The sequence below is a fragment of the Bacillus rossius genome, chromosome 1 (assembly GCF_032445375.1).
Source record: "Bacillus rossius redtenbacheri isolate Brsri chromosome 1, Brsri_v3, whole genome shotgun sequence".
Taxonomy (NCBI): Eukaryota; Metazoa; Arthropoda; class Insecta; order Phasmatodea; family Bacillidae; genus Bacillus; species Bacillus rossius.
The window spans coordinates 113,094,102-113,120,749 of record NC_086330.1 but is presented as its reverse complement, the minus strand read 5'-3'; the positions used below and the strand labels follow the sequence as shown (position 1 = coordinate 113,120,749).

The 26,648-nt window shown below is 36.8% G+C and overlaps 2 protein-coding genes across 2 annotated transcripts in view; both read right to left on the bottom strand.

The window, feature by feature from the left end:
• Positions 1-26,648, bottom strand: part of LOC134542352 (neural-cadherin-like) — a 383,455-nt gene that overhangs the window by 212,101 nt on the left and 144,706 nt on the right. The gene's annotated exons all lie outside the window — the stretch shown is intronic.
• On the bottom strand, positions 14,605-20,124 carry LOC134542344 (uncharacterized). The gene is made up of 2 exons (XM_063386513.1): positions 18,431-20,124; positions 14,605-17,726 (listed from the first exon to the last, which is right to left on the bottom strand). Exon 2 carries the CDS (start codon positions 17,713-17,715, stop codon positions 15,364-15,366), a length of 2,352 nt encoding a protein of 783 aa, XP_063242583.1. The 5' UTR covers positions 17,716-17,726; positions 18,431-20,124; the 3' UTR covers positions 14,605-15,363.

Below are 26,648 nucleotides of genomic sequence, written 5' to 3'. Positions count from 1 at the left end.
GGGGAGAGTTGGAGGGAAATTTTTTGGACGCCAACACAATTGAAATCCGGGGGTCCGGTAAGACACAATGCTCGCGTGTATGTGTGTGTGTGTGTGTGTGTGTAGGTGCGGGTGCTCGCAGCAGGTTTATGTAAGCCAGGCGGAGATTGGGCGAATGGAAGAAGGGGAGGATGTTAGGGAGGGGGGACAGGGGAAGAGAAAGGTCGCCGGGGCAGCTGGGGAAAGACAAGAGAAGGCAGGAGGCGAAGCGAAGCATGGCGGAGGAACTAGTACGAGCTGAATGCATGCCAGAAGCCACGCAGTCATCAATCACCGATCGCCCGTTTCTCCCCCTTCTCTCTCTTTCTCCCGCCCCTCATCCCACCCCCAAAACCCAACTAAGGGGCCAGACGGTGGATCAGAACTGTTTAATTAAATCTTACCGCGCTCTGCTGATTAGTACAAAGAGTCACAGCGACAAAGAGCTCTGTGATTTGGTGTCTTCGGACGTATTCGTCGCTGAAACATTGGTGCGAATATGTATCCCCCTTCCCCCCGGCCAAACCCGCCCTCGACAAAGTAAACAACGCGTTACACAAAATTCACCTGCGGATTTGAAAAATCATCAGATTTATTCTCTCCTAGATAAAGTTGTATGTTGATTCCTATACAAAATAAGATTACAACATGTATGTAGTACGAAGTTATACGTAAAATTAAGATGTAAAATAAAGAATGAAGTGCATCCATTACTATAATTCTGCCAAACGGTATCTGCAAAGTGTTCAAGTTGATGGAACGCTGTTTTGAAATCATAAATGAAAACGAAGAGATAAGCGCTAACTCTATAATTCTTTGGAAAACATTAAAACTATTAGGCTAATTGGAGGGAAATATGCCCAGATCATTTAGAAAAATACGACAGACACTCGTCTTGACAAAAAGAAACAACTAATTGAATGGCTTATCTTAGTGCTGTATAAGTATGAGAATAATTCCAATATTTGTGAGATTTACTGTAAAGGCTAGTATTTTTACTTAATTTATAATTATAATTTTAAAACGTAAACAAATTAGGTAATTTTCTTAAGTAATTTTCTCGTATCACCGGGGAAAAAAACACAGTAAAGTTACAACTTGTGGAGTGTAATTTTACATCCCTCCCTTTTCCACAATATATACAATTAATAATTATGGTTTTAAAAAATATATTAATACACCAGGGAAAATAAAATCGGTATGTGTTAATTTAACACTTCAACCCTTCGCTTTACTTGGGAAATGAAGCGATTTACACACCCTCACAACACGTTGAATAAAAACTGATAGGAAAACATATAAAAAAATATTGTTTTTGCACAAACTCCGTAAGACGTTAAATTTTATTTTGATGAAACAGAAAATTTCACATTTAAAAATTACTAACGAATCAAAAATATTGCACATTTACGATTAAGTGTTTGAAGTGAAGGATTCGATAAAGATACGTCACACATACTTTCAAACTATTTCTTTAAGGTATGGAACACATTTTATTTTTGTTTCATTTAAAAATGGCATGCCTTGGAAATACGGTGAATTTAGAATTATAAATTAGTTTATTCGAATCTTCAATGCAAAATAAAAAAAAAATAATTCTGGATATAATTGAATCTCAATATGGATGGTATAACCATGGGATTATTTACTATTATTTGTGAAAATATTTATATAATTATTGTTTATTACAATGGTCATGTAAAGTATTACATGTAATGGAAGCTAATTGGCGAACAACCCTTCATCACAGTTGATATAACTTAATATCGGTCTTATATTTAATTTCTGATGGATTTGTTTTTTCGCAGTTTTACTTCAATAGTCACTATTTTCTTCCAAAACATAGTAGCACTAACACTATATTCCTCTCTGGGTTATGTAAGAATATAGATACTTCGGTAGTGTATTTTCATCCAAAGTTTCTCTGAGCTTAGCGAAGTTGAAAGGGAAGTTTCCAAAGAGAATGAGAAGATGGCCATCAGAAAGCAAGCCTCGACGAAGGCGCCTCTTCCGCGCGTGGGGCGATTCTGGGTAATTAGAATCCCGCGCGGAGGACCAGAAGTCCACGACTGCAGCTGTTTTAGTTCCGTCTTTCATCAACAGTCCAAATTATGACGTCTGCGATTTTATTCGCCAGACGTAGGGAAATGCGACGAACTGAACTTGAATTTCTGTGTCGCACGATTTTCGTCTTCGGTGCGCCTAGAATTGGATGCCTTGCTAATTCTTCGCTGCTGTTGGACCTCGACTTTCCCCGTATTCGGTAAGACCACGCCACTTATTTGGCGTTTAGCACCTGGGGTCTACGTACGTTGGAGAGCTCCGGACTACGAGATCTTCGGCTGTAGTGTTTCAGCGTTCGTTTCTTCAGCCGCCTGTCACCCAGCAGTCTTAGGGAGGAGTGCCGCTACTGCTCTACCGCCGATCCAGAGTCTTCAGTACACCATCTGTTTAGTGCATCAACGAACCGTTTGTAGGTACTCAGTAGTCCCGGACCTTTCTTTCTTATGGCCACACACACACACACACACACACACACACACACACACACACACACAGGCTATGGGTTGCTTCGTTAATGCGTACAAACTATTTAATATTTTAAACCGTAATACCAAAGTAAGAATTTAATATTGACTAATTTTATGTTGTGTTATAGTAAAATAAGTAATGGTAGTAATTTCAAGCCACGCCAAGATTGAGTTCTGTTTCATTAAGAATAATAAAACTTAACTGATTATGGTTTTTTCAATATTATTTGCAATTAACCTTCGAAACATTCTTTATATGGTAAAGTCCAGAGTAATTTTTAAAGAGATTAAAATAAGTGCATTTATTCATTACTATTCGTCATATGATAACACATTCCTGTTAAATACATAGATGATTTTATTTTTCTTCTTCTTTCTGGTGTTAACAGTAATTCGCTTATTAGTAATTACTCTAGCTGGGGCAAAAATAGATTGTAGCTATAAAAGTTTTGAAGCTGCAATCAACACTCACAATGGCCATTCAGTTAATTGTTTCTTATTTGACAAGGATAATATCACGTTTTCTAAATGGTTTTAGCATTTGTTCTTAAAATCAGGGATACATTTTAATTTAAATCTATTTTTAAACTGTTTTCCAAAATTTTTTGATCCATCACTTATGACAGTTGTTTTTGATTAGTTCAGAATCAAATGATAATGAACGTCGTTATTATTTATTATTTTTAAAACAGCATTGCATCAACTATGAACATTTTTTTCCAATAAAAGAAAGCATTTATATATTATTCAGCGCCACTGTAGTAATGGATGCCCTCAATACATTACCTTACATATATATAAACTAAATTAAAATATTTTTATAGGTTCGTGGAGTTCGAATGACAAAGGTTTATATTTATTTATTTGACACTTATCTATAAAGTAATTGATAAATAAACTATTAGAGATGCACCTAGCCATATTATGATTCCATTTTTTTTTTTTTTTTTAGCTTACTGCCTTGAGCTGTGTTCTGCGAGAAAACAATGTTACGAATGTCCCGTCCCCTCTGTCCGCGCAGCGCCTGGCACTTGCGGCACCCGCGCCACGCAACCCGGCCACGCGGGTTGCGGCTACTCCTTCCTGCAGGGGCGAGCAGGCGGCGCGGTGACCAGGGATGTGGTTGAAAACGCGAGAGGGCGGACAGAATCGTCGGCCAACCAGCTCCAACTGTTTTGGGCGCAGCGGCAACCTTTTTGTTTTGGCAGGACGTGACCTGGTTTCACAGCGAGACGCACGCTCTTTTGTTCTCGGAAGTGTTAATGCTGTTCCACCCTGCAGCACATTCCACAGGCGAGGGTCCGAGTTGCTTTCAAACCCACTGTCTGCATATCACTGTGAGAACTTGAAGCTCTTGGTGCTTAGCAATACAGTAGGCGCTCTGTAACCCAGCATAATTCGTTTCAACAAGTTCTGCAATTCAGCGTCAATCGAGAAAAAATTTGTGAAAAATCAGTAATATGTTTAATTAAGAAGAGGTAGAAGAGACATTTTAGAACAGTAACGCTCATATTGGTGTGTGTAATGTGCGTGTATTGAGCAGCTAATTATTTTCCATATTATTTTAGTGCACATTTATTATCTTTGGGATTCCGGCCAAATCTCTAATCCGGCACGGATGTGGTTACGAATGTGAGGTTTTAAAAGGCGTTCACTGTAATTTTCCTTACAATATAGCGATCAAAACGTTTACGTTCACTGCAGCAAATATTATGTTATAAATTACAGCAAATTTACGGACTTTTAAACTTAGAACTTACCTCAAATAAACAGAGTTCTTCGTAATTTCATACAAACGTATCTTCGTAGAAATTACGCTGTATATAAACTTCCGAATTTTTTTCACCGGTATAAAAAGAGTAAACGCACATGTGGAAGAAACAAGTGAGCTTTTGCATAAGTCCTGATCAGTTTTTGAAAGGTTTTCTTATATACGAAAATTAATCTTGTGGATTAATTTATAAAGTAAGTGAACTCTGTACCCGTAAATTTACGAAGATAACAGTAAATTTACGAAGATACCTGGATATTTTTTTAACCAGCGTTCTTCATAAATTTACGGTGAACATTTTTAATAGTGTAATTAGTGTGATCCATTTACTTTTAAATAACTAACCTCGGGCAGAGATGGAATAATGAAAGGAAAAACTGTGCAAAAAATGTAAATGTAGGGTTTTAAAAATCACACGGTTTTTCTTAACAGAGGTAATGGGAAACGGGGACACCAAAATCTGAGTGGTTCCGAACCACTTTGTTAATCTGAGCCACGCCGGAGGGGCGGAGGGCGATAGAGGGGTTGATGGTTGTGAACTCCTAACCCTGACCACAGGGCGTTTCGCATCACAAAACACAGCATACGATGACCTTTGAGAGCTGTGCGCGGAGCTAGCTAAGTATTTGCATGATGCACGTTATGGCCGGAATTGGTAAAGTTAATGCGGTTAAGTTTACGGGATTTGAGGGGAACATGTCAAAATGTGTAACTTGATTTGTTGCGATGCAAAAAAAAATATTTCATCCGCGCAAAGAAGTTCCCGCGGGAATGAAATAACTAACAAAAGCTTGGCGTGAATAACGGGAAAAGGGCCCGGCTGTAAATAACGTTTCCCCTCGCATCAATTGGGATTTGACTGACAGTTTCCCGATACGCGGGCACGGGGCGAAAGAAAGACAAAACAAAAGTATTCACACGCACCAAGGGTTTTAATTTAATTACTACCCTCCCGTGCACAAATCCAGTTATAAATCTAAGCACCACGCGCCTCCAATAGTAATGTTTTATCATTTTGCGCGCGCTTGTTTCGCGTTCGCTGGCGAAGATGTGTCTGTATACCAGACGTTGCTAACCCCTGGCAGGCAGGGCCGTGGTGATAACGTATACGGCGTTGCGAGCGATACAAAACAACGGCTTACTTGTTACTCCACTTGCGATACGTTTAAACCCGAATCGATACATATATGTTACATCTGTCTGATAGCTTAGCCATTGCAATAAACGTACATATGTCTTGCTCCCACTTGTTGGCAAGGCTTAAATTTGGACAGAGGTTAAAAACGCAGTAAAAAAAATACCTGAACCAAAATTTAAATATCGGTTAAACTAATGTTCAGGTAGGCATTTGAAAAAGTATTAAAAAAAAGAATTAATAAATAATAGCGATTAGACCACTTCCCTTTAAGTAGGCGTGAAAGCACTTAAAGCTTAGTCTTCAAATCTTACACTGACGTGTCTCTCACATCCCACAGTAAAATAACCAAACTGAACAGAAAAATTAATTTTAACATACATTTATTATTCATAAATATAAGTGAAATATTAGGTACAAAAAAGAAGAGTATTAATTGTCTAAAACAAAGAGGATTTTAAAACCTGATGACGTTATTTGACCACTGGCTACGAATAACGGCACACAATAAGGAGCATATATCACGCTTGCAGATTTATTATGGCCATGGATACAAGAGAATGATAGCAAAAAATAAATGAAAAATTAGTATACTTTACTAGACTAGGGTTAAGCTATATATTACCAAAGCTGTATCACTAGACAATTAATTGAAGTAATTGTTGAGATATTTTTAAGAGTAAATTACTTGAAGCATATTCAGTTTTATTTTACACCTAAATAATCACATTGTAATTAAAATAAATTACACACTAAAGGGAAATTTGATTAAGTAATCGGTAAACATCGTGTATTCATCATATTTACGCACTTTGGCTATTCACGATCAAATTACAACTGTGCGTCAGTTGTAAATGAATGATCACTTGTAGTGGAATAACAATGAAGTGTTCGTGCCATTTCAACACAGTGGCGTGAAACTCATCTCAATCAAAGGCATATTGATTTGGCGCACATATGTCTTCTATCAGTCTTTTCAGAGCATTAATAAATACTGCTTAGTTACAGTATATTAATTTAAATTTTAGTTTTTTTTTTCAGAGTACTTATATATTGATGAAAAATAATCCTATGTTCCAAATAATTCGGTAAAGTTATGAACAGACATCAATATTATTTATTTATATTATTATATATAAATTATATATTATATAAATATAAATTTATAAATATAAATTATAATAATTTAAAGTATATATATATTATATTAATATATATTATTATATATTTATTTCTTAGTCATTGACATAACTGATTAAATATTAATACATTTTGACTATTTTGAAGAAAAAATAAGAACTTTTATTTTTTTCCCTTTCTTATAAATATGTTTACATCTGAAAGATAAGAAAAAACATATTTATTTTATATAGCTGAAAATGCCTTTATTAGATTACAATTTGCATAAAATTTGTTATAAGGAGAAAATTAATTTTTTAAACTTTATTTTCTTAGTTTTTTGAAAAAGAAAACTTTTTTCACGGGGCCATCAAACTAATAAAAATTAAACTTTTGGATTTAGTGACAGGTATGACACGGTGCATGCATAAAAAACAGACACTTTGATCCTATAACACGATTGCAGAAGGGATAATGCTGGCTGAATAAATATGGCCAAATTATTTTATTTCCAACAAAACCAAATATAATTTGAGAGCTTATCACAGAAGAGAAATTTACAAACTTGAAAATATTATGAATTACCCTTAACTACGAATTAAAAAGTAAGTTTTTTTTTGTGAAAAATGAAACATTTTTACGTTAATCACTCTAAAATTAGTAAAATAAATTTAAGACTATCTTCGTTGCGAAGCCACGTTTTAGTACAACAAGAACTCGCATAATACAAAACATAGTCTTTGAAGCTTCTTTTCACAAAAACAACAATTATGAAACACTGAATATCTGGAAAAAAAGTCTCCAACTTAATTGATGTCACATGGAACCTCTCAGTATAATCAATTATTCAACCACAAACACACTCTCTTTGTCTGTATTAATTATACGATGGTATAATAACCTTGTCTCTCTCTCTTCATTCTATTTTACCAGCTAATTAGTGAAACTGAGTTCTACTATAATAAAGCACTTCTAACCGTACAATTATTCACAAGTATTGACTAAAGTCGTGTGCTATTCAGCTATTCAGCTCAGGTAATGACACTTGAAAAATAAACTGTTTCGAAATTTGCTGGTGCCCATTTTCTTTACGAAACCAAACTATTCAGGTATTTGTATAAACAACTTGCAGCTTTGAACATTTATGCAGTAGCTTCCACGGTCCTCACAGGTTAAGCGGCCAGAGCAACTACCTTAAAACTAGTGATGGGTCAAATACCAAGCTTCTCGAATCCAAATATCGAATTCGAATCCCATCGAGTGCCTCGAATATACCCCTGGAAACCGAATCTATGTGTCAAGGGTCAAAAACAAATATAAAGTACAATAAATTAAAAATAATAAGTATTCTTTGAAATATTATACCCTTTAATTGGTTGTTTCAAAAACCACATTTCCAAAATCTATACATATTGTAATTTTATTTGTATAATTACACGTTAAAAGTACAATATATTGGCGAATGGTAACAACATAGGTGTGAAAAAATTGACCTAGTAAACTTAAGAGGTTATAAGTGTTACAGCGTGTGAACAGTTGTGTGACCTTTTACCGCTCTTACATAGTTTTAAGGCTCAGTCTCCCACGGAAAGTTGATAATATCATTTGTATAGCATCATATCGATTCAACAGCTATTTCTGTAAAATATAACACAGTGCCTCTCTTTTATTATTGTTGTTCTTTTTTAAATATTATCAACAAATATTCACTAAGTGTAACGCCAACTCAACATATTTGTGACTTAACAGCAAATACAGTATCGGCATCGTGATACATGTACAGAAATAAGCCATCTAATAACAGTGCTGATGAGAAAATGAAAAAGGGAAATAATCAACAAAGCATGTGAGACCGGACCTTAAGTAGAGGAAATTTGAGAAGAAACATAATATCAAAAGCGCTGATGTGATAAAATTACAGAAAAAGCCTTCAAAAACATGAATCACAAAAAAAAAAAATTCACAAGGCGAATCAAAACAATCCTCAAGTGCAATTCTAGGTTAATTTGATTGGTTATAGGTCTATTCGACATCAAGGTAATTGCAAAGGGCAACACACGACGATAAAATCAAGGAATATCTAAGATGGCATTAGGTAATGGTCTGTAAAGGAACCATACCCGCATTCACAATAGAAAACTATCAAGATGACTCACACCGGGTTAGAACACCGATTTCTCAAAAGCGCGAGTTCAGTGCCTTAACACTGCGATAAAGCCCTTCGTGTTCTTAAGACACCTCACAGGTAGGGATGAATACCCGAGGGTCATTCTGAAAGTAAAGAACGTTGGTTTCTCTAGATATTTTTACTAGAGATAATGAAACAAAAGTTATTTTACAACACATGTGATACCTTCCTACGTAATCGCCATACCAATTTCAACATTTGTCATAGCGTATCACCTGCTTTCCTATGCCCTCGGCATACACAGTTACCGCCAAGTTGTTAAACAGCATATTTTTTTTTTTAATTTCAGGAAACGAGTTCATCTATAGTGATACGTCCATCCTGTCGAATATTTTCATCGAGCGTTTATTTGCGTTAGTCAGTCACAACTGAAGGTCGGACCAAGCGTTCTTTATCATGGATATGCGTTCGCCAACCATTAAACATGATGCACCATTTTCTAACTGAAGCTTCATTCATCACATTACCATACAACTCTTGGTATCTGTCCGTAAATTGCGACAGGGTAAGCACCACGAGCCACACACAGTGACACAGTGACACAGTGACACAGCGACGCTGTGAACAGTGAACGACCGTTGCGGCTCGCTTCTGGCGGCAGACTGGCGCGAAGGAACGGGCAGGTCCATGTCGCGGCGGCGGGGGAGGGGGGAGAACTGCGCGGTTATTTACTGTCAGCATGACCCTCGTAAGATACCTCCAAGCAAAGAAATATTGCTCGCTTCTTTTGGCTGACAATATTCTATATTTGCCTACGGCACCTTTACAAGAGAAGGTTATTGACCAACTAATACTAACATAAGCGGCACGTAGTCGCAACTGAATTCAAACAACAGTATACCCCTCAGCGTGAAATTACTTGCTGCGGATTCTCTTAAAAGGAATTAATTTTCATAACATGATGTTTTTAAGTGCACCAAACTACTAGTTCAGAAATTAAACACGAAAAATGATTTCAATACTAGTACATGATGGTAGAATGCATGGCACATGATGGTAAAATGCATGGTACATGATGGTAGAATGCAAGGTAATGGAACCAATATTACAAACCCCGTAACTAATATGCACAGAAATATATTAAAATTTAGGAGGCAATTTTCTAGCGATATCGCAGAGGTTTTCCAAGTTTAATGAAATCACTGAATTCGCTCATGATATTTTAGGTCAAACGAAATAACCAGTTTCCATTATTTTTATCATTCGAAAAGAACACGAATTTTTTATTACCGAAAGGAAGTTACAACTTCTGTTTGCCGAAATGCATCAGCTCCCCGAATTACTTCCTGCTAGATATATGACCTAGCACATGGCAAATTAAAGTTCACATGTAGCATTTAGTCCCTCTAATACAAAGAATGGAAATATATTTTTATTTTATGAATTTTACGACTGAAAATTGTGAAACATTTTACTTTTCAAGGACAATAGACATGCTTCCTTAAGTAAAAGATGGTTCTCCTGCAAAACAATATACCGTTTTTAGCAACGAATTATTTATAAACTTTTTTGTACATTAATGAACCAAATATGTTCAATTTGTTACGAAGAATGAGTTAAAATAGACAGCACTAACCTATTTTTGGTTTACTTCCGTTAAGAATGTGTTAACATTAAAATAAATAGTTAGAAATAGGTAAAAGTACGCCAAAACATACTCTAATTATTAAATATTGCGTATGTATCCCCCCAAAATATAAGGATATAATAAACTCTTAAAAAGACATACGTTTGCACTTTATTGATAGTTTGAAATTTTTAGAATATTTCTAAAATATTTAATTGCAAAGTTGTGCAATAGAGATGAGCCAGTAATGCAAGTAATATTTAAACATCGCACTGAATAACACGATGGTTGAAGACAAACGATCACGGTATTAAGCCGCGGTTTCCTTTCTTTGCGATCGGTAACAGCGCTCAGTTATTTTTGTTTTCACGCCGTGTTCACGAAAAAAATCATAATGTGCATAAGTATGGGAAATAAATTTTCGTCGTGATATAAAAGAAAAACTATACCTAAATTGCAGAATGAATTTAAAATGAAAACAAGAAATTATGATTTCTCATCAAATAAATAATTTAATTTACATCATGTACATTTGGACAGAAACAAGAGCAAAAATAAAGAATGGTTCACGGAATTGTTTACGTGCGAAGTACCACCTCGCGCTGCTGAAGTTAGATGTTAAATAATGCAAGAGTTTTATTAATGTAGACTGTGATGGTAATCTAGTTATGTATTCGTCGTTGGGAGAAAAGTTTATCTTTGTTTATAAAACACATTTGCCAAAAAACAAATTTACTCCGTGGCGCGACCCAACTTGTATAATCACTGCTTATAGTCCCAAAGAGCGTTTTTTTTTTGGAAGCGGACTTGCTTGCGGGTTTTGCGTTGTCGCCTTTCATAACTGGATACACGAACTTTTCGGGGTTTTATATTATAATGAAATGTACAAATAAAAGCACTGAAGTATACAGTTATTAAATTACTTACAGCTTCAGTTCCGAGTCGTAGATTGACGTGGACTCAGTTCACTTGCAAGTTATACAGCCGCGCAGTCGCAACTTAAAAGAAACTGCAAAATGAGCTTTCAGTTTCACATTTAGCAGTCTAAAACTTAACACAAAATAATGTGGTATATCCATACGCAAGAGGGGAAAAAAATACTTTGCCTGTTTGCTTTGTGATGAAGTGACACCACTTATATTGCAAACTCCCCTGATTTCTCTTAGTGACATTTTTAGATAGCGTACAATTAAACAGACTGAATTATACAAGAAACACTCACTTATGAAAAGGTTCATAAATTTCATATTTTTCTAATTTCTTTGCTAGGTAGGTAAGTCACGGTTGAAACAATTGCACCAATAGCTGATTATACCGAAGAAAAAATGTTTATATATATAAAATTGTTGACTTGCGATTTTATAATTTTATGTTAATTCGTAGAAAAAGAGAAAAAAAGTGATTTAAATAGTAATTATTTAATTCAATCACAAACAGCGTCACGTGTAGGAACTTCATTCTCACATGTTTAAAATAATTTGTGCGTGTTTTTGTCGTATACAGCGAAAAAGTTACGCGAATATAGCCCAAAATTTAGAAAATATTTCAATTGCCACTCATAGTAACAGGGATCTTAGTTGTATGCTGCAACGTCTAATGGGAGGTGGTCTTCACAAAGAAAGGGGGAGGGGACTATTTGCAAATCATTTGTATAAATCACTCGGTAAATATAAATATCTGATTATAAATATGAATCTAGTGTATTTTACGAAACTTAAACTTGATATATTTCACTTCAAAATTTTGTGAAATCCACACTGCTCGTTTGTAATGTCACAAGAAATAATACTTGTAAAATAATAAAGATCGCAGGCTATTTGTAAAATAGTACTGTTGAACAGTTGTATTTGTACAAGGCTGGTGTCGCACTAAGTGTTTCTGCCGCTGCAACTTGAGCTCCCGCATCTTTTCTTTTAGGCCTTCAACCGCTTCTCTTAGAATGCATAGTGCCGGTCTCTCAATAATACAGTAAGTAATTTTATCAAATATGAACACGTGTGTAGCGTGTGTAAATGTGTGTGTCTGTGCTTGGCTTGTACATTTTATGTGGCAAGTAAATTAGCTTAATATGCGTGGTTAAAAAATTAATAGTTTTTAGTTTTTAAAACAACACCATATAGTTCAGATAAATTTTAATTTGTTTTGTAACTTATAATTTTTGTTCTTGTTTATATATATATATATTTTTAAAGTTTATATTTGTACTGTGTACATTTTCGCTGCATATATTGAAAAAAAATAATTATTATTCTTTCCCGTAGTTTCAGAGAGCTATTTCCTTAGTATAGTCATATTTTAGATCACTGCTTTTTTTCTATTAAGTGTTTATTTTTATTTGTAAAAAACATTTAAAAAAATCAATGGTAAAGTATAAGACAAGGCGGTATCCACGCCTTAACTTTGACACATGTAAAAATAAGACGATTAAATAAATAAATACTGTTATAGTGAAAATTGGTAGTAGTTTTGGTCCAAATGCGCAGAGCGACGCCTGACTAAAGCCTTCCCCCCCACTCCCGCGCGGTGAGGCCACAATCTTCGCAAGGATTTCAATCTCCCCGCGCGGCCAGCCAATAGGAACTCGCGGGCGGGGCCGCGTCTTTCCGGTCGAGTCACCTGCAGTCCATGGACGCCGAAGGCTGGCCTCCCCTGCTTGCAAACACCCCCCCCCCCCTCCCTTTTCCAGGGTCAGTACAAATCTCCGGAGCGGATCTCCGCTCGATCTCAACCTCACCTCTCCCTCGCGACCATCTTCTGCGGCAAACATTCTCAACCCCCCCCCCCCCCCCCCCCGCCCACAGGGGACACACACTCACGTCGCACGTGTTTGTCTGCGAGAGAATCTACTGCCGAAGTCCCGTCCCCACCTAAGACTCTTACGTGTGGAAAAAAAGAAAACTCCGCGCTCTCTGGAACTTCTGGGTGCCCAAAACACGCGGCTCTTCCACACAGAAAACATGTTTCTGTACTTTTACGAAAAGATTACCAGTTGCCAGGAAATATTTTGTAATACTACCATAAAAAAAATATATATAGGTATTTATATAGTTACTTTGTGCAACACATGGCTGTTATTTATGCATACACGAAATTCGTTTTTCGAGATAATACTGATTATTTCTTACGAAAATTGGTGCATAATTGTACATTTTAAATAATGTTACATTCAAGCATTTTTTTCCAAAATGTAGAAAAAATAATCGTATGTTTTGATTTAATGCAGTTTTCTGGACGTACGCCTTTGCAGTTTTGCACTGATCGTCATGGAAAAATTCCGAAAAATAAAAATAAATAAAATATGAAGATAAAAATTTCACAGAAAACAAGACTGAATCAGCTGATGCCAGACAAACGGAGCCAACGATGAAACTAAACCAGTATTATGGACACCACAACGACGACATAATTACATAACTATTTCAGTTCCATTAAAAAAAATTACAGTGTATGTTGAAGATTCCTAGACGTTCGTGTCCGAGCGGTGATATTAGATAGCGTCACGGTGGTGGAAGCCAAAGCGCACTTGAGTTTTCCACAGCAGAGTGACTCACGCAGCATATAGAGGCGAAGCGATGGCCAGGCAGGAAGGAAGTTTCCACGAGTGAAAAATTCCCCGATTCGACCGAGAATCAAACATGGGACCACTGGCTCAACAGCTGGGAGCTCTGACCATTCATTCAACAGGCAGTACAAGTACCTACTAATTAGAATAGATACTGAAAAATTTCGCCAAATAGGTTGGCGGCTGGGAAGATAAAATTTTTTTACACATACGTAATCACGTTCACGATTGGGTCAAATGTAACGTTACACGCCTCACAGAAATCTTAGACCTGCGAACCCACCGACAGAAATGCGAAGAATAATGTGGAAACCAGATATAACATTAAAATGGCCCTACGACGTAAAATGGCATTAACATAGCAATATTATTATTTCTGACATTGGAAGCTTGTTTTAGTGAATAGAAAATGTTTGTATTTAAGTACCGCCTTCGTAAATTCGGCCTATGTGTTGCGTCTCAAACATTAATATGCATTAGTTTAAATTAGTATTAGGCCGAACCTCAATATTTTTGAGTTATAATCTCGGATTTGAATTACAAAGAATACCTTGAATCTACCACTCGAATGAATTTGTGTCTCAAGTGTCAAAAATAAAACTATATGCAACAAATAATAATAATTGACTAAGGCGTTGGAACGATCAATATTTTAAATGTTTGCTTTACCAACTAAGCTAACAGAATGTGATTTTGTTTTCTCTTAAGTGAATGGCAATACAGAATAGCTGTATGATGGATTCAAGCTGATGAACACGGAAACATAAAAAAAAAAAATAAACATTGTGAACGATTCGAGCCGTAAACAATCGATTTGTGTGTAAAGTGAGAAATATTTTCTTCCAGGGTGTCTAGTGCCAAGCATTTTTAAAATTCCCTGACATTTCCAGGTTTTCCAGACTAATTGAAAATTTTCCAGACATACTTAAAAATAATAATAAATACCACATGTGAAAACAATTAACTCGCCAACTTAAATACAGTAGTATTACTTGATTTTGGTTCTCAATTATTTTATGAACCATGCACACAGACTTACGATACACAATGTTAAGACAGACACACAGACATATGTATTCTAATTAAATTTAAATTTTCATTGCTCAAAAAGTTTACTCACCTCTTTATTGAAGTGCTACATTCAGTCACAATAAAACTATCCAAATGTCAAGATGTGTTCTGCTTATAAGAATATGATACACAATTAACCTTCAAATCCTGTCTCAAAAACAGTTTCCAGTCTCCAAACACAGTCTTCAAATTCACAAAATTGCATCATTAATCTTAAAAAAAACTTCTATATAGTAAATTGTAGCTGTACGTACATATAAATGAATATAAACATATATGACATGGATCTTAAAGAAATATAAAATTATAGCATAAATATTAAAAACTTAGGTCTTTTTGTGAAAATAATGATTGAATTTAGTAGGCCTAAACACTACAAAATGGGGTCTATTATCACTGCACTACGTTTTAAGAGCTTCTATTCGAGAATCAAGAATTGCACTTTCATTTTGGGCATCTTCTAAAATTTTCTTTTTTCTTGCCTGAACCTCTGCAAGTTCAGCAGCAATTTTACGTTTCAAGATGTTAGTTTCTGCTTTTTCTTGAGAAAGCTCCTTCTGCTTTTGCAAATAGTCTTTAAAGTTGGAGTGTGCATTACGAGCTGCATGTATAAGCTGCTTTGTTACAGGGAAATCATCAATTCCCCCAGCTGCAGAGACACTATCATGAATTCTCCTTTGAGCTACGAGAGATATTTCTTGTTGATTTTCCACCAGACATTCCTTGTTCACAGAAAATCCTCTTTCCAGAGCAGCATTGCCATGTGAAAAGATGAAAATCATCTTCAGGAAAGATGCCAAATTTTTTGTTTCCTCAAATGAACAAATTTTCAACTGATCAAACCAAAACTGATCAAGGCGAAATTTACTGCGTGTGTATATCTTCACATTTTCTTGCACTAACTTTACAGCACACACTTGCTTGAATTCTCTACAAATTTTATCAGCTTGCACTCCAGAAATCCAGTTATTGCATACAAAATGTTCTAGTGCAGCTGCCAGTCTCTTATTTGCCAAATTTGGAATACAAACTACTGAAGGGTCAATGAATGAAATGCTCCTAGTCAAACTGAGAGTAAGTGGAGAGCGATTCAAAATCTTCTTCACAAGTTCTTGTAGGCACTTAGAACATTCATGCTTGAATAACTCAATGTCTTTCTGTGTTAAGTTTTTTTCAGAACGCAATTCTGCTTTTGTTCCAAAACCCAGGTCAACATTTTTGTGAGACATAAGATTTGTTCCTGATAAATCAATGGCGGACAAGGGTTTTGATTCAATTACTTCAGGTTTGACAAACCTTATCATAAGATTTTTAACAACAGCACAAAAATCTGAATAAAGAAAAGGAGCCATTGGTTTATCGGTCTGAAATTCTTTCAGAAAAGGTTCAATTTCAGATGCCACAGATGAAAAAAATGCAAGTTTAGGACCAAGCAATTTATCACGAAGAGCATTCTTAACTACCATAAAGCTTGCACACTTTGGTTCAGACTTTGAACAAAGTGACTGAATGTATTTGAGCAAATAGGGCAGTAATTTCAAGGCTCTGTTTGCTACACACACATTATCTAACCAACGAACTGCACAAAATTTCAAAGGAAACAAATCTGATCCTGTTATGCGGATAAAATCTGCACGACGACTAGGGATATTGTAAAAAAGATTGTGAATTGCACGTAAAAATGGAATAATTTCCCATTCTGTTCCTTTCATTGCTGTCTTGAAAGCACAGTGCAATGAATGCAGACCACAAGTGCCAATATCCAAAATTACACCTTCATGTGGACGGCCTTCTTTTAAATCTTCTCTTAGATCTTTTAAAAAGCGTAAGTTCACATTCGGACCATCCATAGACACTTGAAGTATCTTGTGTAAAAGAGCAGAAGTTAACGCACTTTTGAATGCATAAAGTAAATCTGCTGCAGTTGAGTGACCCAAGAAAACAGAGGTTAAGTAGCGAGTACAAGTCACATTCTTGACATCGTCCCAATACCGCACCATTAAATCCATCTGCTGTTTTTGCACAACCTTATTTAAACTTTCATCAAAACCGATGACAATATGTGAACAATTTGATATAGCAGCTTTTAGATCTCGCTCGAGTTGTGGCGCCAAGCCATGAACAATAGTGTAAGATACTTTTGCTTTGCTCAATTTCATTTTTGCTGCAATATTGCTGTCAGGGTACATCTTGCGCTGGATTGAAACACTACTTTCAGCATTCCGTAACGAGTTATGTGATGTTACACAAAACAAACACCACATGACCTCTGCTCTTGTCACATCATCATTCAACAAATATGTTTTCAATAACTTTGATTTCTTTTCTACAGATGTGCATGTGCAAATACATGAGCACGCTGAGCCAGCAACTGCATTTTCTAACAACTTCGGTACATTAGGTGATGGTGATAACTTTGAACCCTCAGAAACTGATGAATTCTGAATAGATTCTGATGATACTTCAGGTACATCTGTTGACTTTACTTGCGAAGTTGTTTTTGATAGCCCTGTCTTGCAAAAAATTGTAATTGGGACCGATTTACTGGCTGCCTGTAATCTTTTTCTATGCTTAGCCCCAGACGCATGACTTGTGAGAGCTTGTTTCCCCATGTTGCTAAGCTCAAACTTTTGCTTGCACACATCACACCATGCAGAATAGGGATTTCTTTCAATACCCTTCACCCACGCATACATTGGGTCCTGGCTCCATTCAGCTCTGAATACCGTTTTTCTAAATTTTGAAGGCGGCATGACACCTTGAGCTGGGAACAAACACAGATGTTAAAAATGAATACTTTTTCTAAAAATTACAGCTTACATACAGAAAGTACATTTTGAGTTGATACAGAGTAACCAAAACCCTATCAAATATCTGCAATCTTATCAACATACTACATCCTTACTGGTTAGTGCCTACTTCATGAGTGTAACAGCTGAATTAACATAACCTTATTAAAAGTTATATATTATTCCTGTATCAAGTGTATATTCACAGGCAGCCTGCATCACAAACTTAATCACAGCTATAATTTAAAAAAGGTTTGTACCTTCACAGCAAAAAAAAAGTTCTTTGTTGATAATTACAGTCCAAAATAGCCTACAGTTAATTTAAATAAGGTTTCATTTTTTACCTGATGGTACTTTGCAATATCATTTAAGTATGTTAGGTTATGTGTTGTTCTAAGAACAATAGGTAAGTTATAAAAAAATGTTCACTTTTGGAAAAACCCACCCATTCTCACGGTTTAAAAATAATTTGATCTCCAGTTAAACATAATCCAGTAGGCCATCATGCAAAATAACTGTTTACAAACAAAAAAATAATTGCATTCATAACCTAAAAAGATTAAAATGACGTCATACTGACGTGATTATTATAACTACTGGTATTTACTTCATAACCTAATTAATTGAAAAGGTTCTGTGAAATCACACACATACAGAAATACAGATAATGCTCACTTACCTGTTAAATAAACAAAGCAGATCGTCGAGAAACTAAGTATAATCAACTACCATTAGGCCTCCGTAACGATCCAGGTTTATAACACGAATAAAAAGAGATATAAACAATAACAAAAAAAATTTACGAAATCATTTTTAAGACCGAAAGCATGGAGAAAAACCGTAGCATTTTAACGCACTGGGTTGTAGTTGCCGCCTAGATAGAAAGTAACAAGATAATTATCAATGCATGACTATAAGTACGTAACCTCAATTCACCAAAATAAATAACCACAATAAATAAAACGAAAGAAACAAGTACAATAAATGCAAGCTAAAAATTGTGACGGCGTGGCTTGGCTAGCCAGGAAACGACCAAAACAACCGAAAACAAACCGAGATGCAGTGTTGCCAGATTGTAAATGTCAATGTCTCGTACCAAGGAACGAAAATTCTCGTATGAGACACAAAAAATCTCGTACACAATGGTACTGTAAAAGCAAACACAATAGTACTGTAAAAGCAAAAGTTTAAATGTGTTTCTACAATATTTTTATATACTTGACATTTGAGCTACAAGCCTAACAAATCTAAACTAAACAATTTTCACAATCCTATGATTACATAAGTAAAACAATTTTCACAACAATTTTCACAACAATACAATTATTCCTGCCATTCACTCTTTTTGCATTATTTTTTTCGTAAAAAATATCCAGTTTTTTTTATTTTAGTTAATTTAAAATACAAAAATACTCTAAATTGTGAGTTAGGGGTTGTGCATTTAACATTATTCTGACTCTGGGTCATCATTTCCTGTGCTAGACAAATGGTTGGCACCTGCTAATAAAAAACAAACACAATTTTTTAGTCAGCATCGCCTGTGTTTCCAGCCAAAAAAAAAGTCAACGCTGTCGGGCAGGAACTTCACTTAATGGTATTGTTACAAAAGAAATGTTATATACTTGTTTTGACAAAACGATACAATTAAATTAATATATCTTACTAGAACCCGGGTAAAAAACCAACAGTGAAAGTGATCTTCAAAATTCTCGTACAAAAGCGTACGAGATCCAACTTTACCTCGTACAACGTACACAGGTTCTAAATGCTCGTACAAATGCGAGAATTCTCGTACGTCTGGCAACACTGCCGAGATGTAGAAGGTATAACACGCAGTCGATAAATCGATATAAACTATATTGCGATCTATCTTAGAAGTCTAACCTCGATGTTATCGAAAAAGAAAACAACTGTTTTGCAGACGGTAACATCCAACGTAAAACAAAGCTACTTTGAAAAGTGTAGTTTCTCCGAAATGTCAATAATTATAAGTAAATTACCGTGACAGCAGAAATGTTTAAAACTAATCTTCCGTGAGATACCTAAACTATTTTAAAGCTACAGCAAAAAAAAATTCCAGGTGTTTTTTAAAAATTCCCTGACTTTTCCCTGACATTTCCCTGACACTCAAAATTCCCTGACAATTCCCGGTTTTCCCGGTTTTCCCGGTCGCTAGACACCCTGTCTTCTTAATGACGTGAATGTTTTCGAAATGAGGCTATCTAAACTTGTATAGCTATGCAGTGCTCTAAGCTAACTTCTACAAAGGCTCGTGAAACTTCAAGGTGGAAAAAAGAAAAGAAAACGTGGAACTGGATTCAGACCGCCCCAACAGATCTGCCGCGAGGAAAGAGACCGCCCTTCGCCAGACCGGACCCGGGCGCCCACGAGGAACAAAACGTTTCCACATGCATCACGCTGGATATTGAATTGTTCGCCCCCTCCTACCCCCGCGGGAACATATCCTCCTCTGCCGCACGGCGAGAAACAGTAACAGATACAGGCGAGCCGCGGAAATATAAGCGTGTTGAAGGAGGAATGGGCAGGAGAGGGAAGAGAAATGACGGGAGAAAGCCGGGATCGACCCTAGGAACGGCGAAGCGTTAGGGGGCCTATGAGAGGGAAGGGAAAAAAAAAAGGAGTGATGAAGGGTTGGGAAGAAGGAGAGGCGAAGAACCTGGTCTCGCTCGGCTCCGGGACATTTATTCCCCGAGAAGCCGGGAGGGAGCGAGGAAAGGCATTATCCGGGGGTTCCTGCGGCAAATTGCTTCAGCAGTCGACCCCCTACCCCTCTCCCGCGGCAGAGTGCGTCTCTTCCGCGCAAGGCGCCGCGGCGCTACACAAAAATTAGTGGCGCCGGCGTAGCGGTGACTATTAGTCAAGGGCCGTGCGCGGCGCGCTGCCAAGACACCGCTGCTCCCCCTTCCACCCCTTGCCGGCATCGACTCCGTGGTCCTAGCGGAGCCCGGAGTGGCCGTTCCGGTCGCTGAAGCCAACGTGTTCTTGCACTTTGTGGTTGCCGAAAACCGCTCCGTTCATTCGTCATGAGAAAGTGTTATAAAGCACGGACTGCAAAGTCAACGTCATCGGAAAATAACGCAGGCATCAAACAGTTCCTCTAGAAAATATATCGAGACAGAGCAATCGTATTTATTTTTTCAATACAAGCTATTAGAAGCGCTAGTTAACACACATTACCTACTAACGTGTTCTGTCGCCATCTTGTTTTCAGTAACTGATACAAGGAGTGCTAGTGTCACATAGTACACGCGCCATTTACCAGAGTACGTTGCCGTCAAATTAGTTTAATATTTGTTCGCTAGAGTGCACGGTGCATTTATTACTGTGGTATCCACCATCTTGTCAACCGTCGTGGCTAACATCTTGAAAATCTCTAATTATAAGCTAGAAATGAGGAACAAACATCCCAAATTCATCAAAAAATTACTTGTTCTTTTACTGAGTGATTCGATCTATATCCGTCCTTCGTTATATCCTTACACGATTCAAAAAATAATTTAAATAAAATTACCTTAAAAACATAGGTTCATGAAAAAACAACAAAATTACAAATAAAAATGTATTATATAAATGCTACAAGAACAAAAAAACAAGTACTAAGGTTTCGCGATTAGAGTACGAAGCAAATCCTTTACATGACAGTTGATTACAGAATACAGCACACAGTACAGAGTTCTCAATTTCGTTAAAAGGACAGTGATATATTTCATTATACCGCGCATTTAAAATGTGCACAAATGTCTTGCCACCGAAAATACATTTTGATCCCCGATGAATGCGCAACCAGTCCATCAAAATCCCTAATGTGTCTTTTTAATCTTACATAGAGTATAAACTGGGTACAACACCTGTTGCACGTATATTTAATGCGTCAGAGTTATTATTACAATTATGTATTACGTGGTCACGAATTTTCAAGTTTTTGATTCTGTCACAATAAGTACGCCTTCAGTTGCTGCGTTCTTCATTGCAATATTTGTTACTGCCGACATTTTGAAAATCCGTAATTAATATCTGATTTAATGGAAACAATTTTAAATTAATAAATATTACTTAATAACTTTTAATAAAAGGAAATTCCGCAATTTTGAAAACTGTCTGCCATCTTGAAAATCCATAATTACTGTCAAAAAAAGATATTTTTTTAAATTAATAAAAAACGAACTATTTGAATGGAGCTTGGAGTCCTCGGTTCGAACCCAGTGAGAGAAAAATAAAAATGGCGATAGAACCTTCTTCCACGGAGATCACCGCAGACTGATCTCCCACCACTAATGCCAGTGTATATTTAGAATCAATCAATTTTAATAAGTGGTTTTTTTAATTGAATTTTGAATTTTTCCCTAATTTATAGATAAATAATTACGAATTTCCAAAATTGCGCCCAAATATCAAGATGTCGGGCAACACAGTAATAAATGACTACGGCACTCTAGCAGGTCAAATTTAAACAAACATGGTGGTAAAGCACTCTAGCATACGAAAACAAGATGGCTGCCTCCAGTAGACGAAGACAAAATGGCGGACGTGACGTCATACTAGCTGCCATTATATATACAATGGCATTAGTGTTGGGAGTTCAATCTGTCGGTGATCGTGAGGAAGGATCTGTTGCCATTTTTATTTTACTCTCACCAGTTCGAACTGAGGAATCCAAGCTCAATGATGTAAGTTCGTTTATTAATTAAAATGTACATATTTAATTTTTTATTAATTATATATTTTTTTTAGAATTTTTCGGATAATAATAATGGATTTTCAAGTTGAAGGACAAATTTCCAAAATGGTAGAAGTTCTTTTAATTGAAATGTATTAAGTAAATCTTTTATTATTTAAATATTATTACATTAAAATAAGAAAATAACTATGGATATTCAAGGTGGCAGCAATAACGAAAATTTCAAAGGTGACAACAAAACACCTGAGCGGCTTAGGGCGGCTTCATTTTAGGACTCAAGCAGCTTCTAGGACATTTCAATCCTCTTGCCATTTTTGAGGACAAAAATGAGAAATTTTTCCTCAAAAATCGAATTTTTCACTTTAATAGGGAAATTTTAATTTTTCAGATTTTTCGATATTTTGGAGGGATTTTTTTCTAAAAAATTGGAAATTATGACGGATTTTGTCGAATTTTTGGTAAATTTTGGGAAATTTGTGTAATTTTTTATATTGTTTGGCAAATTTTGAAGGTCAAAGTTAAGGGTTAAGGACAAGGTCTTCACAATTCACCTTGTCATCACAATTCAAGATGTCGGATATTAGCTCCGGCTCCACACCCAGAACACTGTTTCCAGAACTACCAATACATACTATTTCACAACAAAACAGTGTTCGCAGCAATACTGGGTTCAGATTCTTAACTGGGTATTTACGCTTTGTGTTGTCCCAGTATCTCCAATACTTGAAGTTATTTGCAAACCGTTCCCTAAATAGCTTCTTAGTATTAACTGGACACATTAATAAGAATGATACAACATAATAAAATCAAACTGTTGAATATTCGGTTACATTATCTATGGTTATAAAAATTAAGCTAGAATGAAACATAAATAAAAAATTAGAAATATGCGCCAATTTTCAAAATAAATATTTATTATTGTCTCGAAAAACGCATTGAACATATGCAAAAATAATCATAGCGATGTGCTGTACGAAATTACATTATATTTATTGTAGTATTACAAATGATTTATGGGCAACCGGTTTTCAAAGGAATCTTCTGTAAAAGTACAGGAAATATTTCCTATGCGAGACTCCATCAAGCCCCGCGCAGGGCAAACACGCTAACGCCGAGCGTCGCGCAGATTGCAGCGTCGAGAACGCGTTCCAATTACGAGGCGGGGAGCCAATCACCTCGCAGACGTGGTGTTCCCGGCTCCGCGCGAAGACGCGCGCGGTCGTGATTGGATCAGCTCACATCTCGCACGGCGCTCCGTCGCGCGCTGCGTTCCAAGCTCGCGGGCACGCGCCGTCTCCAGCTCTGGCAGGGCAGCGGAACTACTTCTCGGGTTTGGGTTTCAGACCAGCAGCCTATTAACTGCACACATTAATAGGCACGGGACGATAAAGTCAAATTACATTATCTATGGTTGGAAAAAAAAATAGAGACAATCATGATGTGGCCGACGTAATCATGATGTGGCCGACGTTTCAGCTTGACAAGTAGAAACCATCTTCAAGGGCGATGAACAATAATTAGGGAACGGGAAAATTCACGGATTTATCTCATGCTAGGCTAAAATCCAATTTTTTTTTACCTTTGAGTTGAATTTGTTATTGGCTAAAAATTAATCAGGAGGACTTTCGGTCAGCAAAAAAAAAAAAAAAAAAACCCTTAACAGGAGAAATATCAAATTACAGGCTACTATGTTAGAATTCCTGACAAGTCAGCAGCCGTTCAGTGATGGAAATTTGTCCAAGTGTACTGAGAACTGTTACATGGGACCCATTCAGAGCCGAGCTGTTATTGGCCTGTGTGTACATTCATTATTGAATGAAGGTCTGGTTAATCAGGATTCTGCTGAGTATTATCTCAATTTATACAGTTTTCTAGAATCAGAAACTATTTTCTCATCTATAAAAAATTTAACCGTAGGCACGTTCTTATTTCCTCGAAGCCAGGAAGTACATAAAAACTCTGGTCACGAAAGCCTACGACCAAGATTTGGCAAAGTAACTAGCTTGTGGTCCGCGGCGCATTAAGGAGCCCGCCTAGTCAGGGGCGTATCTGTGTCGGCGAGGCGGGATGATGATTGCGACGCTCGCTGTTGCTTCTAGCGCCGTGTCTGGCATAGGACTGGCGCGCAGTCATCTCGTCATGCAGAGGACACCTAAAAGACTTGAGCGGTAAACATAACATTATATGGAGGATAAATGAAGACAAAGATGAAAGCGAGTTCCTTGAGTGCTTTTAAGATTAATCTCTTTAAATTATTCTGAAAACACGCGTTTTAGCCCTTTTCACATTCTTTAAAATACAGTTTAAAAATAAATACGGAAACAAAACTACCCATCCGCCCTCAATGCATTCTTAAAGGTTTTTTGTAAACAGACACCACTCTGATTTCTCGAGCGGTTTTTAAATCGCGTGGTTCCGTCTAAAGCTCTGCACACCGTATGCGCGCCCAGGTAGCTGCGCGTTAAAACACTGTAGCATCGTCTGTGTTAGTGATTGGTTGGATTAAATAGTACAGGCTTCGTAATTAAGTTGACAATTATGTGCATAGTTTTTTCTTATTAGTGATCTCGTGAGCTAACTAGAGCGTATCAAAGAGAATGGCACTAACATTATGCACCGACCATAGTAAACTATATACGGGGACACACCATATATTTGCTGTTAATTTTTAAAATAAAAATCTAATTTTGGAAAATATATGTTTATAGCATGTTAAATTTCACAACAAACAAGACATTATAAAACCATAATATTTATTTCTATATTTTGATAGCACTAAAAACCTCATGTTCAATTTTTTTGGTTAATATTTAACTAAATATGGAGTTTAGAGGATGGCATGCAAGACTTTTTCTTTAAGAGTTTATTTACAACATTAAAAATAAACATATTTTATCGCGTACACAATAAGTCATAGTTATAGTTAAAAATTAAAAACAAATTCCTGGATAAGAATATTTTTCGACAAAAATTGTGTGCGAGTCTTTCAGTACTCGCCATGTAGCAAATACCTTATAATACGATGCTCGGACACAAACATTTAACGTAGAAATCTTAAAAAAATAATGTAATGATTGATAAATAAACGGAAGTTGTGTTTCCAACTAAATTTAGAACGCCAATCATACTGCCGGAGAAGCTACGCCTACTATCGAATCATTCGATTTGCATAGCGAAATTAAAAAATACATATATATTGTAATGGCTGCGATAAAATAAAAAATAAAAAATTGAAATATACTAAACCTCAGCCTTGCACCTGATTTTCGACAAGGAATATTAATAAAACACTGCCCATATCGTTGAAATTCATTAAACCGTTAATAATATCTTTGAATATATATACTGTATAGAAGTCGCGAGTGGATAGGATTTACTCTACGTTTTTCAGGAGCGTATGATGAGCAGCTTGGGAACTTCACCGCTGCAGGGCGCTGCCGTAACGCCCTGTATCGTCTTAGGTTATTATTTACACGTTAGAGCGCAGCACTGTCACCCGCTCTCATTCCCCCGCACCCCCCAACCAACATTCACTGCAGCTCAAGGTCGTTCAACGGGAGTTTGTGCGTCACAAAACTGTAGGGATAAGAGGTGGGGTAGAGGGTGGGTGGAGGACAACGCATGTTTGAGCGAGGGTGGGGAAGGGGTGTTTGAAGAGTTCGACACTTGTCCGCTAGGGACCACCACAAGTCGATGCCCTAGAGTGATGGTGACGATTGCGGCGGTTAATTAACCAACTACCTCAAACCGTATTAGAAATTTTAACCTGGGCTGGCGACTTCTATACAGTATATATATTCAAAGCCCAAGCACAGCTACAAGACGGGATGACTTCTCGCGGAGAAGGACGCGAGACGGGGCGACGGGACTGCTGCCCGGAAGGGAGCGCCGAGGCACTCCGGGGAAGCCAATCGATCATCGGCAATCTCCTCACACGCGTCGCCCTGGACGCCAGCCCTTCAGCCGCTGCTCTCGCCTCGAGTCGGCGCGCGAGGGCGAACCACTGTGCTTTCATTCGTTCCACAGTTTCATTCGCTCGTTGCAGTGACGGTCGCTTCGAACTTACTTGTGTGACAAAATACCGTCACATTTGAATCGTTAATAACCACGAGACTAAAAATGCGTAAACAATGGTTGAGCCCACAACGGATAGATCATGTATGTACGTGTTTGACGCGCAGTGACGTCATCGTATCAG

Bases quoted from the DNA above. Each gene is read 5' to 3' on its own strand.
- LOC134542344 (XM_063386513.1), bottom strand. From the start codon at position 17,715: ATGCCGCCTTCAAAATTTAGAAAAACGGTATTCAGAGCTGAATGGAGC.